This window comes from Puma concolor, chromosome E1 (assembly GCF_028749965.1).
Source record: "Puma concolor isolate L17-30 chromosome E1, mPumCon1.1.hap2, whole genome shotgun sequence".
NCBI lineage: Eukaryota > Metazoa > Chordata > Mammalia > Carnivora > Felidae > Puma > Puma concolor.
Window position 1 is genome coordinate 42,391,426 of NC_141680.1, and position 18,242 is coordinate 42,409,667.

General features: G+C 57.0%; 1 protein-coding gene across 8 annotated transcripts in view; it reads right to left on the reverse strand.

The window, feature by feature from the left end:
- Positions 1-18,242, reverse strand: part of ZNF385C (zinc finger protein 385C) — a 50,746-nt gene that overhangs the window by 16,879 nt on the left and 15,625 nt on the right. For 3 of the 8 annotated variants that reach the window (XM_086687326.1, XM_086687327.1, XM_086687328.1), the window contains exon 2: positions 11,545-11,796. In XM_086687326.1, coding sequence (XP_086543452.1) covers positions 11,545-11,794 — 250 coding nt within the window. In that variant the 5' untranslated portion in view covers positions 11,795-11,796. Of the gene's footprint in view, positions 1-1,576; positions 1,976-4,885; positions 5,285-11,544; positions 11,797-17,928; positions 18,071-18,242 lie in introns of those variants that run through there. The other 5 variants (XM_086687324.1, XM_086687323.1, XM_086687325.1 and 2 more) reach the window with 4 other exon arrangements.

The window sequence follows — 18,242 nt, forward strand, 5'->3', positions numbered from 1 at the left end:
CCTCTCTTCCCTTCCAGCTACATCCCTCAGTTCCTCCAGGGTGCCAGGTTCCCATCCCCAGGGCCTTTGCGTACCTTCTTCCAGAATGTTTCTATCCTCCCTTCTCAATACTTTGCCTGTTTCACTTCCTCTCTGGTCTTAGTTTAGTTGTCGCCTCTTCCCAGGAGACTTCTCTATCCCTTCCCAGGGGGTCGCCTTCTTTTCTGTTGCTGCTTCCTGTTTGTTTCCTCTATTGTACTCCCCACAGTTTACAAATCTGCTTATTTTCCCTGCATTTCTGTTGCTTGGCATCCTCCCCCCACCCCCACTCTCTCTGTCTCCCTCTCAAGAATGCAGGCTTCCTGAGGGCAGGAAACATAACCAACTTGTTCACATCTGGACCCCAGAGAAGGGAGCACTGCCTGGCACCCAGCAGGTGCTCCACAAAATTTCAGGAGTGAATGAGTAAGGAAGCACCAGCTTTGGGGCAGAGAGAACAATGGAGTGAAGCCTTGGGTACCTCTTGGGTGGCTAAAACAGCTGCCTTTGACCTCTCTTCCTCCTAAGATCCCATGATTCTGTGTGACCCTATCCAGCCTACCACCCAAGGGATCTTAGGATGGGGAAGAGGTGCAAGTCCAAGGTGGTACCCTTCCAAAGTTTGTCAAGTCCCTTCCATATACCTAGAAACTAGCTATCCTGTCCCATTCTGCAGAGGGATAAAGTTACTAGGGGACCTGGGATGTTTTTGATAAAGGAACAAAAGATTGGTAGGGAGAAAGCATGGGAAGATGGATTCCAAAACTGCTCTGTCAGATATGGTAGCAATAGTCACATGTGGCTGTTCATCAGAATTAAATAAACATTTTAGAATTCAATTCCTCAGTCTCACTAGCCACATTTCAAGTTCTCAATAGCCACACGTGGCTACTGGCTATCGTATTAAATGGCCCGGACAGAGAATATTTACTTCATCCCAGAAAGTTCTACTGGACAGTGCTGCTCGAGAGCAACCCAGCCAAAGCATTGGCATTCCCCTCCCTACCTCAACCTGAAGGAACCAGGCAGGATGGGGTGGAGTGTAAATCAAATATGACTATATGACCAAAGCTGACCAGGGGTGCGCACCTGTCAGACCCAGGTCCCTCACACCTCTCTCTCCACGCCCTGGCCACCTGGACGTGAGCTGGCACAACTTGTGGGGCCCCTGGGGTGACTGTGTGTTATTCTGCGGTCCCCATTCCACCCTGGCAGGTCAGCCTCAAACACGGTGCTCACCTGGCCCCAGGATGGCAGTCCCCAGCCTCCTCCCTAGTCCCCTCTGGGCCCCTTCCCTTCGGGAGCCCCTAGGAAGGTCCACGCTCAAGGCGGAGGACCGGCGAGGTAGGGGCTCTCTGCTCGCCCTGGGCCGGACACGGAGGGCTGGGGAACTTCCTCTGGGGGGCGCGTGGTGGGGGAGTTCCCCTCCCCCTCCCCGCCTCCCCCCCTCCTGCTGCCCCGCCCGCAGGGCCCCCACCCGTCTCCCGCCCCCTGCCGCGAAGCTCCTGGAGGGGGCGCCCCGCCCGGCCCGGCCACCGTGCCCGCCGCACACACTCACGGAGACTCGGGAGCCACCATCTTGCGCGGTGGACGCTCTGGCCGCGGTCTCCTTGGGCTCCACTGAGCGACAGCAGCCACTAGCGGTAACCGGGGCGAAGAGGCGCCAGCAGCCGGCGAGTGCCGGGGTGGCGGGCCGGGTGGCGGCGCCCCGGGGCTCACCTGCCCCGGCTGTCGCCCAGCGCGCGCTCGACCTCCTCCGCTGCGGGCGCTGCAGCCGGAGCGACGGAGGCGAGACCTCAGGAAAGGTGTCCCGCCAGCGGGAGGGACAGAGTCATTCATTCATCACGTGCACCGGTCAGTTCTTAGAGGAGCTCACAGGCGAGAGCCAAGCAGGGCGCTAGGGAGGCACCAGCAAAATGCTTTGGGATCACACAGGAGCGCGTGGAAAGCCGTAGGTCTGCGGGGGAGAGTCTATTAGGTTTCACTGCAGGAAAAGTGAAGTTTCACCAGGACAGGGGCATCCCAGGCAGTGGGTGGGCCTGGCCCAAGCTGAAAGTGCAGGGCAGGTTCACGAAGTCACGGCAGAGTGGAGGTGTGGAGGGGAGGGGGCGGTGCCTGCGGCTGGAAGGCTCTGCAGTGAATACTGGGGATTTTGACCTTCAGGCCTTGTGGGGAACCTCCGGAGGTGTTGGAGCTGGGAGCTCAATCTTTAATCTAATGAGTTATTTGTAATGGGGATGCCAGAAGGGGAGGGCTGGTGGAGAGAGGAGGGGCCTCTTCCTAGAATTCTCAGACGCACAGAAGCCCCTCACCTCTATGTGGGGTCCCAGGGGAGGGGAGGAGAAGGTGGAGGAATGTGGAATTGTGGCAGACCATCCCTCTCAGACCTGCAGTCCAGAGGCCTGCACTGGAGTTCCAGAGACATTGAACTCTGAGGCCTTGGGCTGTACACTTAGTCTATGAGCCTGTTTCCTCATCTGTGAAGTGGGAATTATGGCTGGGTGAGGAGGAAAGGGCAGGACAGGAATGGGTCTGAGGAACAAAGGAACTAGGTGTGGAGGCGATTTGAAGAAGGGGTGCCAGGGCACTTGGTGATTTAGTCTCTCCCTCCAGTCAACACAGTCACCCAGAAATGCCTTCCAGACCCTCCTCCCAACCGGGTACACTTTTCTCCCACACAAGGCCTAGGGCACATGTTGATTTGAGGTCAGGACCTCTCCGGTGGCGTCTGGGTACTCCCCCAGCACCCTTCCCACATCGCTCCTCTGTGCCACCCACCGTCTGCTGCTGACATTCACAGTGAACCCTGGCCCCCAGGGCCGCTGGGATGATGCATGAGTCATGTCACATGCACACACATGTGACTGCCTGGCTGTGGGTACGCTCAAATGAAGGGAGACACTGCAGACCCCAAGGCTGCCCCAGGATAGCACCACACAGCCTGGCACCCATGATAGGGTCAGATATGTGTGTGCGAGGGGGAGGAGAGGTCGTCTGTGATGGTCTTTTGCAGCAGAACACCCTTGCTAAGCCCCTGTCCTCCCAACCCTAGCCAGAGGTCCACGGCTGGGACCCACGGCTCGTTGGACGGCTGCCTCAAGAGGGTGGGTTATTGCTCTGGTCAAATACAAACAAACTGAGTGGCAAAGAAGAGGCCACCCCTGGGGGTCCACCTGAGGCCGAGGCAGGGGCACAGAGCAGGTGTCTTATGAAATAACATCACTCTGGCTGCCACCCAAGGGAGAAGGTCTGGGCAAACCACATCCTGCTGTTTTGCCATCACTTGGAAAGATACACAGAAGAGCACAGGGACTCACACCCTGAGATCCGTGGGCGCCCACAGAGATGGCAATAGGCACAAACACCACGCACACACTTACACACATCTCCTCGTGATGAGTCCATCTTGGCACACTGAGGTGTGCCCGTACAGAGGTGGTACCACGCAGAGATGGCCAGATACCCAGGCTGGCGGGGGGCAAAGGCGGACCCAGAGGCCACACACAAGCATGCACGTGCACACAGACAGGCAAGATCAACAAAGACACAGTCAGACCGCATATACCCAGAGAGACAGACATACGAGGACACCCAGACCCCTACTAAGGGATATGCACATACTAGGAAACCACAGGCAGGCAGAGGCAGGTATCGTTACAAAGAGATACGTATATACGAAGATCCATATACAGACACATTTACCCAGAGGTAGGTGCCTGGCGCACACCCTCCCTTACAAAATTAAATGCATCAGACATGGACACAAGCTCATGTAGCCAAACTCAGATTCTCTCTCTCTCGCCTCACCACAATTCATAGGGGCAGATGAGAGGGTCCTCCCTGAGGTGGTACATACATACACACACGCACGCACGCACGCGCACGCACACACACACACCCTCAAATAGTGAAGCTACCCTTCCTATCATAGATGAAACCAAAAACTCTGTGAAGAAAATGGGAGGGAGGGAGAGTCAAAGGCAGGGAAGGGGGGGGAGGGGAGGGAAGATTGATCCAACATCTCCTGCCTGCCCACTCCCCTGTGGGCTTAGGATTCCCACCCCAGCCACATTCTCTAGAGCCCCCAGCCACTTCTGGGTCACCCAGCACCTGGGATGGGACGTGTTGATGTTCCAGACTTTCCCCTCTCCCCAGGCTGGAGGAAGACCCTAAGGCCAGTCACAAGAGCTCTGCCCCAGCCCCACAGCCTCCAGCCCTTGCCCCGTGGAAGGGGTTCCCCAAAATACTCCTTAAAACATAATGGCTGTCTCCCTCAGTGTGCCAGACAACCCCTGTGTGGAGAGGTGAGCTAGGAGACCATAGATAAAGGTGGGGGGCAGCACAGTGACCCCAGCACGGTGGCTGGACCTCAGTTAGGAGCCACTCAGATTTCTGCCTGTCTCTCTGTCCACTTCTCTCTCTCTGCTGAATTAATAACTCTCTTTTCAACACCCCTCCCCACCCCCAGCACACACACAACCCTCCTTGGAGGCTCCTGGCAGCCCCTTGGAGGCAGCAGAAGGTATGATTTGATACAAGGAACCTCTGGCACAGGCTTCCTGAACATGCATCTGCCCCAAAGTGTCGCTCACCTCCCTCCTGCAGGGAACACCTCCAGTTTCTGAGCTGGCCCTGCCCGCCACCCCCACCCCTGCCTTTGTTCCCAGCCAGAATGCCCCCCCCGGCCCCCCCCCCCCCGGCCCAGCCCTGGACCTGGGAAAAGGTACCAAGAGTCAACTGGCTCCCAGAATCTTTCGACAGCCAACTTTTGGGGGCCAGCAGTAGCAGGAAGAGGATAGGGCAGATAGAGGAGAGACCCACCCTTGTCTGAGCCCCCTCCCCACACTCCGGCATCCTCAGCACTCACCCAAGAGCATTTTCTGCCTTCGGAGGCACCGCAGAGCGCGCCCGCGCCGTCTGAGGAGCAAATGAAACCAGCCAGAGAGTGACAGAGGGAAGGGGTGGGGATGTGAGGGACAGGAGGGGAGGGCGGAGGGAGGGACTCCTGTTGCCGCTGGAAAGCAGTGGGTGCAGGGCCCTTTCTCCCTTTGCCTGGAAGGAGCTGCCTGTTCCCTAGTTTCTCCCATCCTGACCAGGGTGGAAAGCACAGGACACTTCCTGCCCCCACGGTGGGATATGGGGCAAATGTGGGGACAAGGGACAGAGTTGACCCTGCCCATACAGACCTCCAGAAAGGAGATTCTGCCAGCCGCTTCTCAGCCTGCCAGAAAGTTCTTGCTGGACTTTGAAGCCTTGCCTCAGGGCTTGCCGCCTCAGGAGCCCCCATTCTCCTGTCCAGCCTCACTCATCCTCTCCCCACCGTCCCCTTACATTGGCCTCCTTTTGCTGAAGGGGAAACTGAGGCCCGATTTCATCCCAGAGCATTGGCCATGGAGGTTGGGGAAGGGAGCGCAGGCGGCTTGCCCCTCTTAGTCCAGTACCTGGACCATTGGACCTGCTCCCTGGGCAATGCTGGGTGGGGTGGGGCATGGTCATCTGATCAGCTAGAACTTCTGACACCCCTCCCCTGCCCATATCCTTCCCTACCCCTCAGTCTCTGTCTCTCCATTTGCTCCCTCCTCCCCCTCCTCTTCCTGACTGAGGGCCAGCTGTCTACTCACCTGGGCACCTGGTGGCTGGGAGGGGGCGGAATGGGGGAGAGAAGGCAGCCAACCCCACAGCTGGATCCAGTCTGGCATTCCAAGCCCAGTCCCAGCGCTAGCCCCCCACCCCCTCAGCGTCCTGTCTCCGCCAGACAATAACCTGTAATCTCTGGAGCAGCCAGTACAGCCGGCAAAGGGTCTGGGGAGGGGTTGGCGGCAGCAGCTCCCAAAAACAGGTTTGTTAGGAAGAGGCTCTAGGGGGAAGGAGTTGCTTGTTTGGGGAGCGGAAGGAAACTCAAGCCCAGAGCTAATTAACCCACCCAGACACAGACAGAATCTTTGTCTTCTTGAGAGCAGGGATCTGAGCTAAGCCCCCTAATTCTCCACCCAGACAACCTTGCATTTCCTGGTGGTCCCTGTGGGGGGGGGGGGGGGGAGGGAGGAAGTGTCTGATGGTCAGGTTCACACCTGGGGGAGGGGGATGTGATGGCTGTCCAGGGACAGCAAGGGGCACTTCTATCACCTGCCATTTAAGGAGAACAGCAGCAGGAGGTAGTGGTTAGACTGCAAGAAGAACTTCCCAGTGGCCTTGGGGGAGCACAGTTTCTCTGAAGCATGTACCCAAAGGCCTCGGGATGGGTTGGGGGCACTGAGGAGGAATCGGCAGCCCAGGGAGATACTGAAGCGATGGGGGCACAGGCTGGAGGGCTTCCGGGGCTTCCTGATGGGACTGAAATTAATCCATCTGCGGGGAATGGGGGGTGCGGAGCTCATCAAGCCGGCGACTCAGGCGTGACCTGAGTTCAAGGTCTTTGATCTCTGAGGCTCCGAATGCAGCAAGAGGCTTGTGCAAAGATGGAAGGTCTGATTAGAGCAGGAGCTGGGGGAGGTCTCAGGGTGCAGGGCAGGGGACAGCCTCCGCCTGCCACTCTGATCCCTCCCTGCCCCCAAAGACACAGCGTCTATGCCCTGAAATCCATTATAGTCTGAGTTCATCTCTTGTTCTCCTGTCCCCCTTAGTGTCTACCCTGCACTCCCCACTCAAAGCCCCCCCTGGCCTGTCTGGAACTTAAGTGATTTCTGAAATCCCCTCCTCTCTGCTCTGGTGTCATATTGCAGTCCTCACGGTGGACCTGGGGGTGGGCCCTGAATTGTATGGCTGGGTCAGTCCTGCCAAGAGAAGGGAGGGATGGATTGGCCTTGGGAGGCTCCCCTCCCCTCCCCAGCTGGGCGAGGCCAAGGAGGAGTTGGCTGGCATCTCCCCATTTTTCAGTGGAGGATACCAAGGCACAGGGCAGAGGAGAGGCCATGGGTTCTAAGCACCGTGGAGTCATCTGGGAGCCAGTCCACCTTCTCTGGACATCCCTTCTCCTCATTCCTAAAATATTAAGGCTCAATATCTTTTATTTTTACTTATTTCTAATTTTTTTAAATGTTTGTTTATTTTTGAGACAGAGACAAGAGCGTGAACAGGGGAGGGGCAGAGAGAGAGGGAGACACAGAATCTGAAACAGGCTCCAGGCTCTGAGCTGTCAGCACAGAGCCCGACACGGGGCTCAAACCCATGAACTGCGATCATGACCTGAGCTGAAGTCGGACGCTTAACCGACTGAGCCACCCAGGCACCCCTAGGCCCAATATCTTTTAATAAGTGCTGCTCTCCTCAGCAGCAAAGTGGGTAGGGTGAGTGGGTCAGACATGCTAGGATCTGAACCCAGCTGGGTATGTTGCTTAAACACCCTAAGCTCCAATATCCAATGTAGAGTGAGGACTGGGGCACCTGGGTGGCTCAGTTGGTTGAGCGTCTGACCCTCGGTTTTGGCTCAGGTCATGATCCCAGGGTTGTAGGATCGAGCCCCATGTCAGGCTCTGTGCTGAGCGTGGAGCCTGCTTAAGATTCTCTCTCCCTCTGCCCATCCCCTACTCGTGCTCTCTCTCAAATAAACAAACAAACAAACAGATAAATAAAGTGAGGGCTGAATGCCATCATCTACTCCTGGCTTGCCTGGGTGAGGAGGGAATGCCTTGCTGCACGTGGCAGTGCTTTCCAAACAGCTCAGGTCCTAAGTAGATGCTTACGTGTTCCCTGTGCCAGCCCAACATCCACACTAGAGGTTGGAACTAAGAGGATTGAGCCGGCAAACCTTTCCGTGGATGTTCAGGAACCACCTAACGTTGTTTAGAGGCGTGTGTGTGTGTGTGTGTGTGTGTGTGCGCGCGTGTGTGTGTGATGGTCAGTAGGGTCACTGAGTTCAGCCTTATTGGGGTGGAGGTGCCTGGTGCCCACACTCCCCACCCTGTGGGAGGCAGCACAAGGAGCTGGGGAGAGATGGCTCAAGACACATTCCTGAAGAATGAAAGGGCGCACTGTGTGGGAGACAGATGGGGCGGAGCACGGGCAGGGGAAGTTGCAGAGGTATCTGGAGAGGGGAGTTGGGGGAGTGTGGGGTACCTGCCACTTCCTCATCCTGTGCCCCGTCCCAAGAGTTCGAGGCTCACCTAGGTGTGGCAGAGTCAGGAGGCCTCTGACCCAAGCATGGGGAAGCAGGCTCAGAGAGGCAAGAGTCCCTGCCTCCCCCGCCCAAGGATGGCCTCGGGCACATGAGCAGGAGAGGGTCCCTGCCTCGCTGCCTGTGACGGCCTGTCGCTGTGCAGGCTGCCAGCCCCACAGACCCCTAATCAAAGTGACAGCTCCAGGAGGCCTCCCAGAGCCCAGAGCGGCTGTCCCACCCCCACACCTTCAGCATCCTGCCAGGGACGCATGGTCCTCCTGGCTGCCGCAGGTCTGAGACCTCACGTGTCTAGGAACAAAGCAGTGTGTTAAAGCCTCCTTATACTTTGCCTGGAGCCTCTTGAAAGTTGAGGTGTGACTCTGTTTTTCCGGAGCTGCACCCCAAGGGCTCTCTGCTCTGGCCCAGTCCCCGCCAAGGGCTGGGAAAGGCCTTCCGCATGCCTGAGGTCTTCTTACCCTCACCCCTCACTGCAGGGCAGTTGGGGGCCTGCCTCTCCCACCCCAGCCCTCAGAGAGACAAGGAGACAGGAGAGATCCACGGGAGTGGGTGGGTGTTGGGGGGGTCACGGCCTGGAGTAGACTCAGAAACAATGAGGCCAATGGAGAGCAGGTTCTTGGCTGGAGCCCCTAAATTCCAGGGTTCCTGGAAATCCGAGGACCCTTCATCCCTGCCGGAGGCACGGCCATCCCTGTCACATGCTCCCACAGTGCTTCTCACTCCCTCAACAAGACGGTTAGAAAGGTCTGGCCCCATGGCTGTCTCCCCCTCTAGACTGTGTGTGTGCCTGACCGTGTATGTTATCAACACATACGCAATCATAAAGATGCAAGGGGTCGCAGGCACCAAGCACGTCTCTGTGCAGAATCCCGGCACGGGCCAGCACAGACAGATGACTGGAGGGACAGTGACTCACTTCTCCAAGCACCATATACCCATCTCTGTGAAGACTGTTATTACCTTGGACGAACTTGTCTGCGTGTGTATTCAGACAACTCTTTTTTGACAGGTAGGTATGCCACCTTTGAAAAATATGAATTCCCAGACACACACTGTATGTCCTCAATTACATGCAGAATCTAAAAAAGCGAGTCTTTAGACTGAATCCAGGTGGCTCAGTCAGTTAAGCATCTGAATCTTGATCTTGGATCGGGTCATGATCTCACAGTTCGTGGGTTCGAGCCCTGCATCAGGCTCCATGCTGATAGCATGAAGCCTGCTTGGGATTCTTGCTCTCTCTCGCTCTCTCTCTCTCTCTCTCTCTGCCCTTCCCCTGTGCACCCTCTCTCTCTCTCTCAAAATAAATAAATTAATTTAAAAAATTAAAAAGCCAGTCTCATAGAATAGAAATTACAATGGTGGTTTCGAGGGGCTGGTGGGTCAGAAAAATGGGGAGATGTTGGGCAAAGGGTACAAATTCCCAGCTTTCAGATAAGATCTGGGGATCTAATGCACTGCATGGTGACTATAATTAAAAACACTGCACTAGATACTTAAGTTGAGAGAAGATACTAAATATTATCAACACAGGGACTCCTGGGTGGCTCGGCTGGTTAAATGTCCAACTTCGGCTCAGGTCATGATCTCACAGTTCGTGAGTTCGAGCCCCGCATCGGACTCTGGGCTATCAGTGCGGAGCCCACTTTGTATCCTCTGTCTCCCTCTCTCTCTGCCCCTCCTCCGCTCACACACTCTCTCTCGCAAAAATAAACATTAAAAAAGGCTATCAACACATGCACAATCATAAAGATAGCGAGGGGATGGAGGTATTAACCTTATCGTGTATATGTGTAATTGTTTTATAATATATATATATATATATATATATATATATATATATGCATGAAGTCATCACATTGTGCGCCTTAAGCTTACATATGTTCCATGTCAATAATATTTCAGTACAGGTGGATAGAAGTACAACTATGAATCCTCTGAACAGCAGCTTGCACATAGGTTTCCATAAATATCTAATGAATTAGTGAGTGGCTTTTGAGCTCAGACGTATATAGACACACACACACACACTCTGGAAACATCCATACAGTCAGATACACTCTTAGTCAGAGCCACAGCGTTGGCGTCCAGCCCCAAGTGCTCAGGTGGACAGCAGTTACCAGCCATCAGACCATTCCCTGCCTTTGCTTTACGCAGTGACCTCCGCCTGCCATGTCCCTTCTTCCCGTGCGCCTATTCCAGAGTTCAGCACATCCCCCTTCCTTCAGGAGGCCTTTCCTGGTGTCCCCAGGTATAACTACCCTCTCTCCTTTGTACCCACATGTGGTACCCACAACACTCAGCTGCTCTTTTTGTGTCTGTCTCAGACCAAAAGACGGACTCAATCCTGGCGCAGGATGGTGAGGGGGCAGGACCAGGATTTGTCTCCAGTCCCCAGCACAGTGCAGGGAACACAATGGGTGACCCATGACTATTCACCCAAAGAACGGGCGGCCTTGGGGCACCTGGGTGACTCTTGATTTCCACTTAGGTCATGATCTCCCGGTCATGAGATCAAGTCCCGTGTCAGGCTCCACAATGAGTGTGGAGTCTGCTTAAAATTCTCCCTCACTCTCCCTCTGCCCCTCTCCCCGGCTTGTGCTCTTTCTCTCTCTCTAAAATTAAAAGGAATAAATGAAAATGTAAGAACAGGCAGGCTTGTTACAGCCCTCTGGCAAAGCTGCCTACCTGGGCTGCAAAGTAGGTTTCTGGTGCTGCCCCCAGGAAGCAGGCGGAAGTTCTGGCCCTTCCGACCTCCCACACTGGGCCTGGTTCTGAACCCTGTCAGCCAGCAGCCTGCCTCTCCTTGCTTCCCCCACGGCCCCTATGTGCCTGTCAGCTGGAATCACCCTCACGAATGCATTCACCCATTTCCCCCAGAAATCTGTCTTGTAGCCAGCGGCCCCTTCAGTGCTTAGAGCCAAACCTCTGCAAAGTCACCCCAGCCAGGGAGAGGCAGAAATCCCGGCCAGGACTCCAGCGGCCAAAGGAAGAGAGGCTTCCCCTGCCTGTCCCTCAGCTGGAGTGTTCCACAGCTTGCTGAACCCGGCCTTCAGGATCCCAGGACACCCTGCAGGTGAGACCCTTGTCAGATAGCCTATCCCTGCCAGAGGGCTCCAGATTGGAGAAATGCTGCTTAGGGGTCCGGCCCCAGAAGTCTCCCCAGGGAGAGCTCCCAGATCCCAACAAGACCTCAAGAGAAGTCTTCAGCCCTAAAGACCCTCAAGATCCCGAAAGACCCCAAAGAGGGTTGTCCAGATGCAAAATAAAACTCTACGGTAATCAGGGGGACTTCAGACCCTGAGACCCCCTTGGAGGGATCCCAGACCCAAGACCCCACAGAGAGAGGCCACAGACCCAGTGCCGCTCATGGGGCCCAGACCAAGCCTGTGGGAGCGGCGCCCCTCGACACTGACCTGGCCCGGCAGGGGTCTTTCCCAAGCTGAGCTGCCGAAGCCGCCTCTGGTGGGCGCGCCCCCCGCAGTGCACCTGGGCCTGGGCTGCTGAGTTCAGCTGGATGTTGCAGACGTCACAGAGCGTGTAGGACGGCCGTTTTCTTTCCCGCTTGGGCTTAGGCAGTTCTGGGGGCCGAGGGGGGCACTCAGTAGCTCCAGATGTGGGCGGCTCCTTCTCACCCGGGGGAGATGGGCTCAGTGGCCGCTTCATACCTGAGCAGATAGAGAGGGAGACAAGTGAACCAAGGCTGGGTGTTGTGAATACAGAGAAGGAGCAAGAGGGGTTCAGGACTCAGGAGATACCTGAGTCCCGTGTCCCAGATGAAACTCCCCAGCTTTGGGGCATCCCCAACCCAAGGGTGGCAAAAGGGAGCGTAACGGGGTCCATTTCAACCAAAGCAGCGTTAAAATACAGGAATATTGGGGCTCCTGGGCGGCTCAGTTGCTTAAGCGTCCAACTTTGGCTCAGGTCACGATCTCACGGTTTGTGAGTTTGAGCCCCGCGTGGGGCTCTGTGCTGACAGCTTGGAGCCTGGAGCCTGCTACGGATTCTGTCTCCCTCTCTCTCTGCCCCTCCCCCACTCACACCTTTTGTGTGTGTGTGTGTGTGTGTGTGTGTGTGTGTGTGTGTGTGTGTGTCTTTCTCTCTCTAACAATAAACATTAAAAAATTAAGAAAAAAAAATACAGGACTGTCTGGAAGAGTGTCACAAATGCCTGCACACCAAGAGGCTGACAGCTGGGGACTCAGCCGCTGGGCAAAGCTCAGAGAGGAAGACCTGGAGACCAGACTGGGCGGGCGCTGAGAGGCAGGCGGCAGTGAGGTTAGGGGAGTCACGTTCGTGGAAGCCAGGGCCCTATTCTGGGCCCCACAGCAGGCGCTGACAGTCCTGATGCAGGCAGGCATGTGGCGCTTTTGCTGCGGCCGCTAGCCAGAGGGGTGACTGCAGAAACCCTACCTCCCTGTGTCCAGTGCCCGGCCGGGTGACATTCACAAACGTTGACAGTGTGTGAAGCCATCCCCACCCCGGTCCCACGTGGCTCCAGATGTCCCTTGCTGTGTTGGCGACCCAGGGCTGTGGCAACAGTTGATATTTTCAGTTGCGACCTGGGCCCTACTGCCTGCGTCTGCTGAACACAGCTTCTCCTCCCTCCCCCCCCTCTCTTGCAGACACATACCCCACCCCTCCATGCCCCTCATCTGCCACCCACAGTCTTCCCTTTCCAACTCACTTCTCTGAAATTTTCTTGCCTGACTCCTCAGCCTCTCACTGGCTCTATTCTGGGGGTGGTCGACCCCCTTTCTCAGACCGAGCTGTGTTAATTTTCACTTCCTTCCTGGATCAGTGTGCGTGCTCTCCACCTGTGCTGCATCCTAGGGGCTTCCTGAGGACAGGGCCTGAGCCTTCCTCGTGGGGCCAGAGAATCCCTGAGGTCAGGGACCTGTGACTTCCTCGCCGCCCTCGGAAGGAACCAACACTGATGACCCCGTGACTTTGGACCTCTAGCTTCCAGGACCGTGAGGCAACGCATTGCTGTTGTTTGGGCCACCTGGCGTGTGGTACTTTGTTGCAGTAGCCCTAGAAAACGAATCCAGGGAAGGTCTGACTCTTGGGCTTTGGTAGGTGCCTGGTGGTTTCAAGGCAGCCGTCCCAGAAGCCTGGTGGGGTGGCTGGGGTGCAGTACCAGTGACAGGCTCCAGGCGGCGCAGCGAACATCTAGCTGGAAGCTAAGAGGTGGACCTCTATACCCCTCCCCGCAGGGAGGACCCCACTCCTCCACACTTTTTGGGGGAACCAGGCTGCCTCCCCACCCTGAACCACACCAAACCTCCTGTGCACTGTCCGGGGTCCGGGGCACAGTTCTGTCCACAGAGGGCACACTGGAAGGTTACTCCCCTCACCTTGTGACTGACGCCCCCCTCTTATGCAGCACTGAGCCCCCACCTACATTGGGCTCTCTCACCTCTAGGTGGAGGTCATCAGGGTTATGTGGCTGGCTGCCCAAGTCTCTCCCCCCACCTCCCAGCAGGAGGAAGGAGCAGGAAGAGAGTATCAGATGCAAGTGTTTTGGAGGTGTGTGTGTGGGGGGCGGGGGTCCAACCTGCCAAGGGGGGAAGAGGCTTCAGGGGAATGAGATTTTCCTGGCCACGCCTAGGAGCATGGCCTGCCCACCAGCGAGGAGACAGGGGGTTTTTGAAATCTCGGAGCAATTTATGACAGGCGGGCCGAGGACACGGGCCACGAGAGCAGACAAATATCTGCCATGGGGCTGATTAAACCCCTGTGATATACAGCCTCTGGGCTCACAGGGCCTGCCTGGATTCCGGGGCTAATTGTGTTCCCCCGGCCAGGCTGCTGGCCTGCTGCGGCCTGCCCTGCTTGACCCAGCCTTCCCAGCTGTCCCTTCAGGAGCCACCCTGCTCCAGCCAAGCTCTGACTCCCAGCCAGAAAACGTGGAGGGGTGGGCATTTTTTAGGGCATGTACACATCGGCCTAACCCCAGGCCAGCACCCCCTGCCCTGGCCCCTGTAAAGAAGCAGCACGACTCACCCTAGCTGGACCTACACTTGGACAGGACCTGGTTCACACGTTCTCTTTAACAGAAGAGGAAAACTGAGTCCCACGGTAGGGGAGTGGACTTTTTTTAAAGTACATGAAAAGATAGGGGCATCTGGGTGTCTCAGTCATCTGACTTTGGCTCAGGTCATGATCTCATGGCTTGTGGGTTCAAGCCCCACGTTGGGCTTTGTGCTGACAGCTCAGAGCCTGGAGCCTGCTTCAGATTCTGAGTGTCTCTCTTTCTTTCTCTGCCCCTCCCCCACTTGCGCGCGCGTGCTCTCTCTCAAAAATAAGTAAACATTTAAAAAACAATAATTAAAAAATAAAGTACATGAAAAGACAGTGAAGAGCTGTTTCTAGAAGCTTCCTTGCCTCCCCCTTTACCCAGCTACCCAGGCCACCTCTTTATAATTACAGCCCTGTTTATTGAGAGCTTACTATGTGCCAGGTGCTTTACACATAGGATCTCTTTTAAGCTTCACAACAACCCCATGAGTTGGGCACTATTATTAACCTATTATCCCACTTTATGGATTCGAGAACAGGCATTGAGAAGTTTCCCAGCCAGACCAGAACCTACACTTGTCTGACCCTGGAGCCCAAGTCCTCAGCCACTGCCCTATCCCACCTGTCCTTAAGGCCTGCCAAGCCCTCTTTTGAACTTCTGGGTGGGGCAGGGGGTGGTTACAAATTCTGGGAAGGACTCCTGGGGACACCTGGGGGTGCCCAGCCCCTAACAGGCTGGAGGGCCAGACAGGGAGGTGCCATACCCTGGCAGGAAGGGGCCAGAGCCAGAGAGGCTGGGAGAGGGGGATGTGAAGAAAGAACTGAACCTGAACAGAGTTCTGAAAAAGACCAAGTGAAAGCAGAGAAAAAGTGCATGCATGTACTCAGGTGTCTGTCTGTCTGATTTGCACAGGAAGGGGGTAAAGCTCCTTGCTCCCACCTTCCCTGAGAAATAGTTAAGGGCTAATGCGGGGGGGTGGGGTGGGGGTGCTGGACGGTGGAGGGGGCCACCCTCTTAAAGGCAGGCTCACACCAGAGCTGGAGAGCTGATGGGGCCAGGGTTGCTGTCTGTCTGTCTGTGTGTCTGTCCATCCATACGGAGCTGGAGGGGGTGGGGAGTGGAGGGAACAGTCAGGCAGGACCCCAGGGCTCCTTCTCCACCACTCTCTTGCTGAGTGATGAATGGACTTGGGACTTGGCTTTCAGTGGGGCCCTCAGGCACTGCAGTGAGGCAGAGCTCTTGGCCTGCCCACCCACAGAGGGCTGGATGGAAAGGGACCTTGGAAGCTATAAGGTACAGAGAAGGGAGTTGTTTCAGATGCAGTCTGGGGAAGAGGGTCCTCAGGAAAGAGCTGCTTTTGCCAGAGGGTTAACGAGAGAGGAAGGTTCTAGGCCTGTCCCCAGCCTTTGGCAGGGCATGAAGGGCTCCCTCACTAAACCCTTAATGAGCCCAATTACACTCTGGTATTTTCCCCCCGAGTCTGCCAACATCTGCCCTCCCACCTTTCCCAGCCAGGTCCCAGGCCCTGCTTCTGAGTGGGAGCCTGGCTGGCTGGCCAAGCTCGGGCTAGTCCCCGTCCCTCTGGGCTTCAGTTTTCTGTCTTTGGAGAGGGAGGATTGGGCTGGGCTAATCTCTTAGGTCCTTTGCAGGCAGTGTCGCCACTGAAGCACCTAGCAGCTGTCTCTGAAGCAGGGGGTAAAGAGAAGGCCGGGTTGTATCTGTTTCTGTCACCAGAGAAAGGCAGGCGGGTACGGGGAAAGAACTGCCCGCGGTGAGTGCCCACTGCCCTCTGGGCCACTGTACGAACACCCTCTCCGTTAACCCTCACAACAACCCCGTGAGGCTTTACAAATGGGGAAGCTGAGGCTCAGAGTCAAAGAGAGAGGCAGGTGAGAGGTAGGTGAGTTCTCTCCCGTTTACAATGCGGGAGCAGGGGGTGTACCCTAACAGCCCCCATCCCAGTCGCTCACAGGATCACCAGCAGGGGTTGGGGAACCTGCCCCACCCACCAACCCAGCTGCAGAGAGAAGTGTCTGGAAGAAGAGAGGTCTTGTCTGTTCTTGGCCTAGAAGAGTGTGAGCCTTCCTGGGCCCAGCTGCCCCCCTCAATACCCCACCTCCCCTCTCCCAAGGCTGACACCTGTCTAGGGTGAGCAAGGGGGAATAAGCCACTTCGGTGCATGGCCACCAACCACAGGGTGGCAACCACCCCAGCCATCCTGTGGACTCAGAGAGCTGGCGTCACCCCAGGGTCACACCCCAGAGGAGCCAGAGGCCCACACCTAGAGGAATAGGGTGGCCTGAGAGGCGCAGGAGGCCCTGGGATTGGGCAACAGCTGTTCCAGATGTCAGGGGCCAGGTGGGGGGTTTCCATGAGGCAAACCAAAGTGTCTATGTCTGTCTTCCCATTCAAAGGGGTGACAGAGGAAGCCCATCACCTTCTCCTGGGGGTGCCGGGTGCTGGGGATTTCAAGAGTGAACTGACCAAGAGGTGCTGAAAGTCAACACTCAGCCCCAAGGAAAGGAGAGAGAGGGCACGAGAGGAGAGGGAGAGCCATGGTCCAGAGGTGAGGTCACCGTCTCCCACCACTTCCCCTCCCCCAGTCTGCCCGGTCCTCACCCCCTATTGGCTGGGTGTCCCAGGGGGGCCTCCTGCCATCCTGACACCCCCAAAGGCAGGGGCTGCCTGTTCTGGGCAGCGATACTCCCTCAAAAGACCCTCAAGCCACCCTCAGGAAGGAAGTCCTTCTTGCTATCTAACCTGCGTCTCTCTTTGCAGGGGCCACAGTAGCCGCACAGCAGCTGCTTCTAAGATTGTGATGGTGGGGGTGGTAAGGCAGGGAATATTAGCCTCAGCACCCCTTTTCCTAGCCTCCGCTGCCAGGCAAGGCCTGGGAAACCTGACTTGTTGTGCAGGAGATCCCCTATGCCCCCTCCCCCCTCTCTTAGCACCAGGGCCCAGGATCTTGGTGCACTGGCCTCCTTGTCCACAGCCTGTTCTCCCCGTCCAGGCCGAGCAGTAGCTCCCCCAAACCCCGTTCCCTGCCGGTGATGGCCCCACCATCAGCACTCCCAAACTAGGGCTGGGAGCCAGAGGGAGCTGGAGGGAGGATGGTTGGGAGTCCCAGACTGTTTGAGAGTTGTGGGTGGGAGGCCAGCCAGGAGGGCCCAACCTATGCCCATTGCTGAAAATGAGGCATTGAGCTTGAGAGGGGAAGGGAGGACAGAAAGGCCTCCAATGACTGGGGATCATGAGAGTGGAGAGGGGTGGTGAGTGTGCTCTCTGCACCCCTCAGAAGACAGCAGGAGACCTCCCCTCCCCTACTCCCTCCATTCTATTCTATCCCAGGGGCTGATAAGGGTGGGGTGATTTTGGGGTTCTCTCTAAACTCTTTAGGAAAAGGGGAATGATTTTGTCCAGCTCCCCGTCTCCAGACAATGGTCCCCTCCTTAGGGTGGGAGTCTCACCCTCTCTGCTCTGTGGCTCCCAGCCTCCCTCCCCCAGGGGAAACTGTAAGTCCTTCCTGCCATCACTCTTGCCCCCTTCCCAGCGTCCGTGTTTGGCTAAGCTGCCGTTTTTTGCCTGAGCCCCCCCCCCCCCACCGCGCCCCGCTGCACCCACCCCCCGCCAAGGTGGGGCAGGGTCCTTGCCGCTGCCCGCAGCCCTACACCCCCACCTCGGCGCGCGCCGGCCCTCTCAGGCGCTCAGCCCCAGCGGCGCTCGGTCCGGGATGGGGACGGAGCCCGAGTGCGGGCCCCCGCCCAGCGCCGGCGCCTACCTGAAGGGCGCTGCGGACCCGAGCGGGGCTGCATCTAGCGGCCCACGGCCACCCGCCACCCAGGGCGATCCGGATTCCCGGCTCCTGGAGGTGCGTGGCGGAGGAGTCCCGGACTACGAGTCCCGGGGCAGCCGCCGGTCTCCCGAGCCCGCCCCCGGCCGGCCCGTGCGGAGCAGGTGCCAGGAGCCGCGCCGCTCCGAGCGGAGCGCAGGAGAGACCCCGGAAAGGAGTTGCGCGGCGGCTCTTCCCAGGAAGAAAGTCGAGGGGGGACCAAGCGGTGCTCCCTGTAAAAGGGCTGGCCCTTTGGTGAGTAT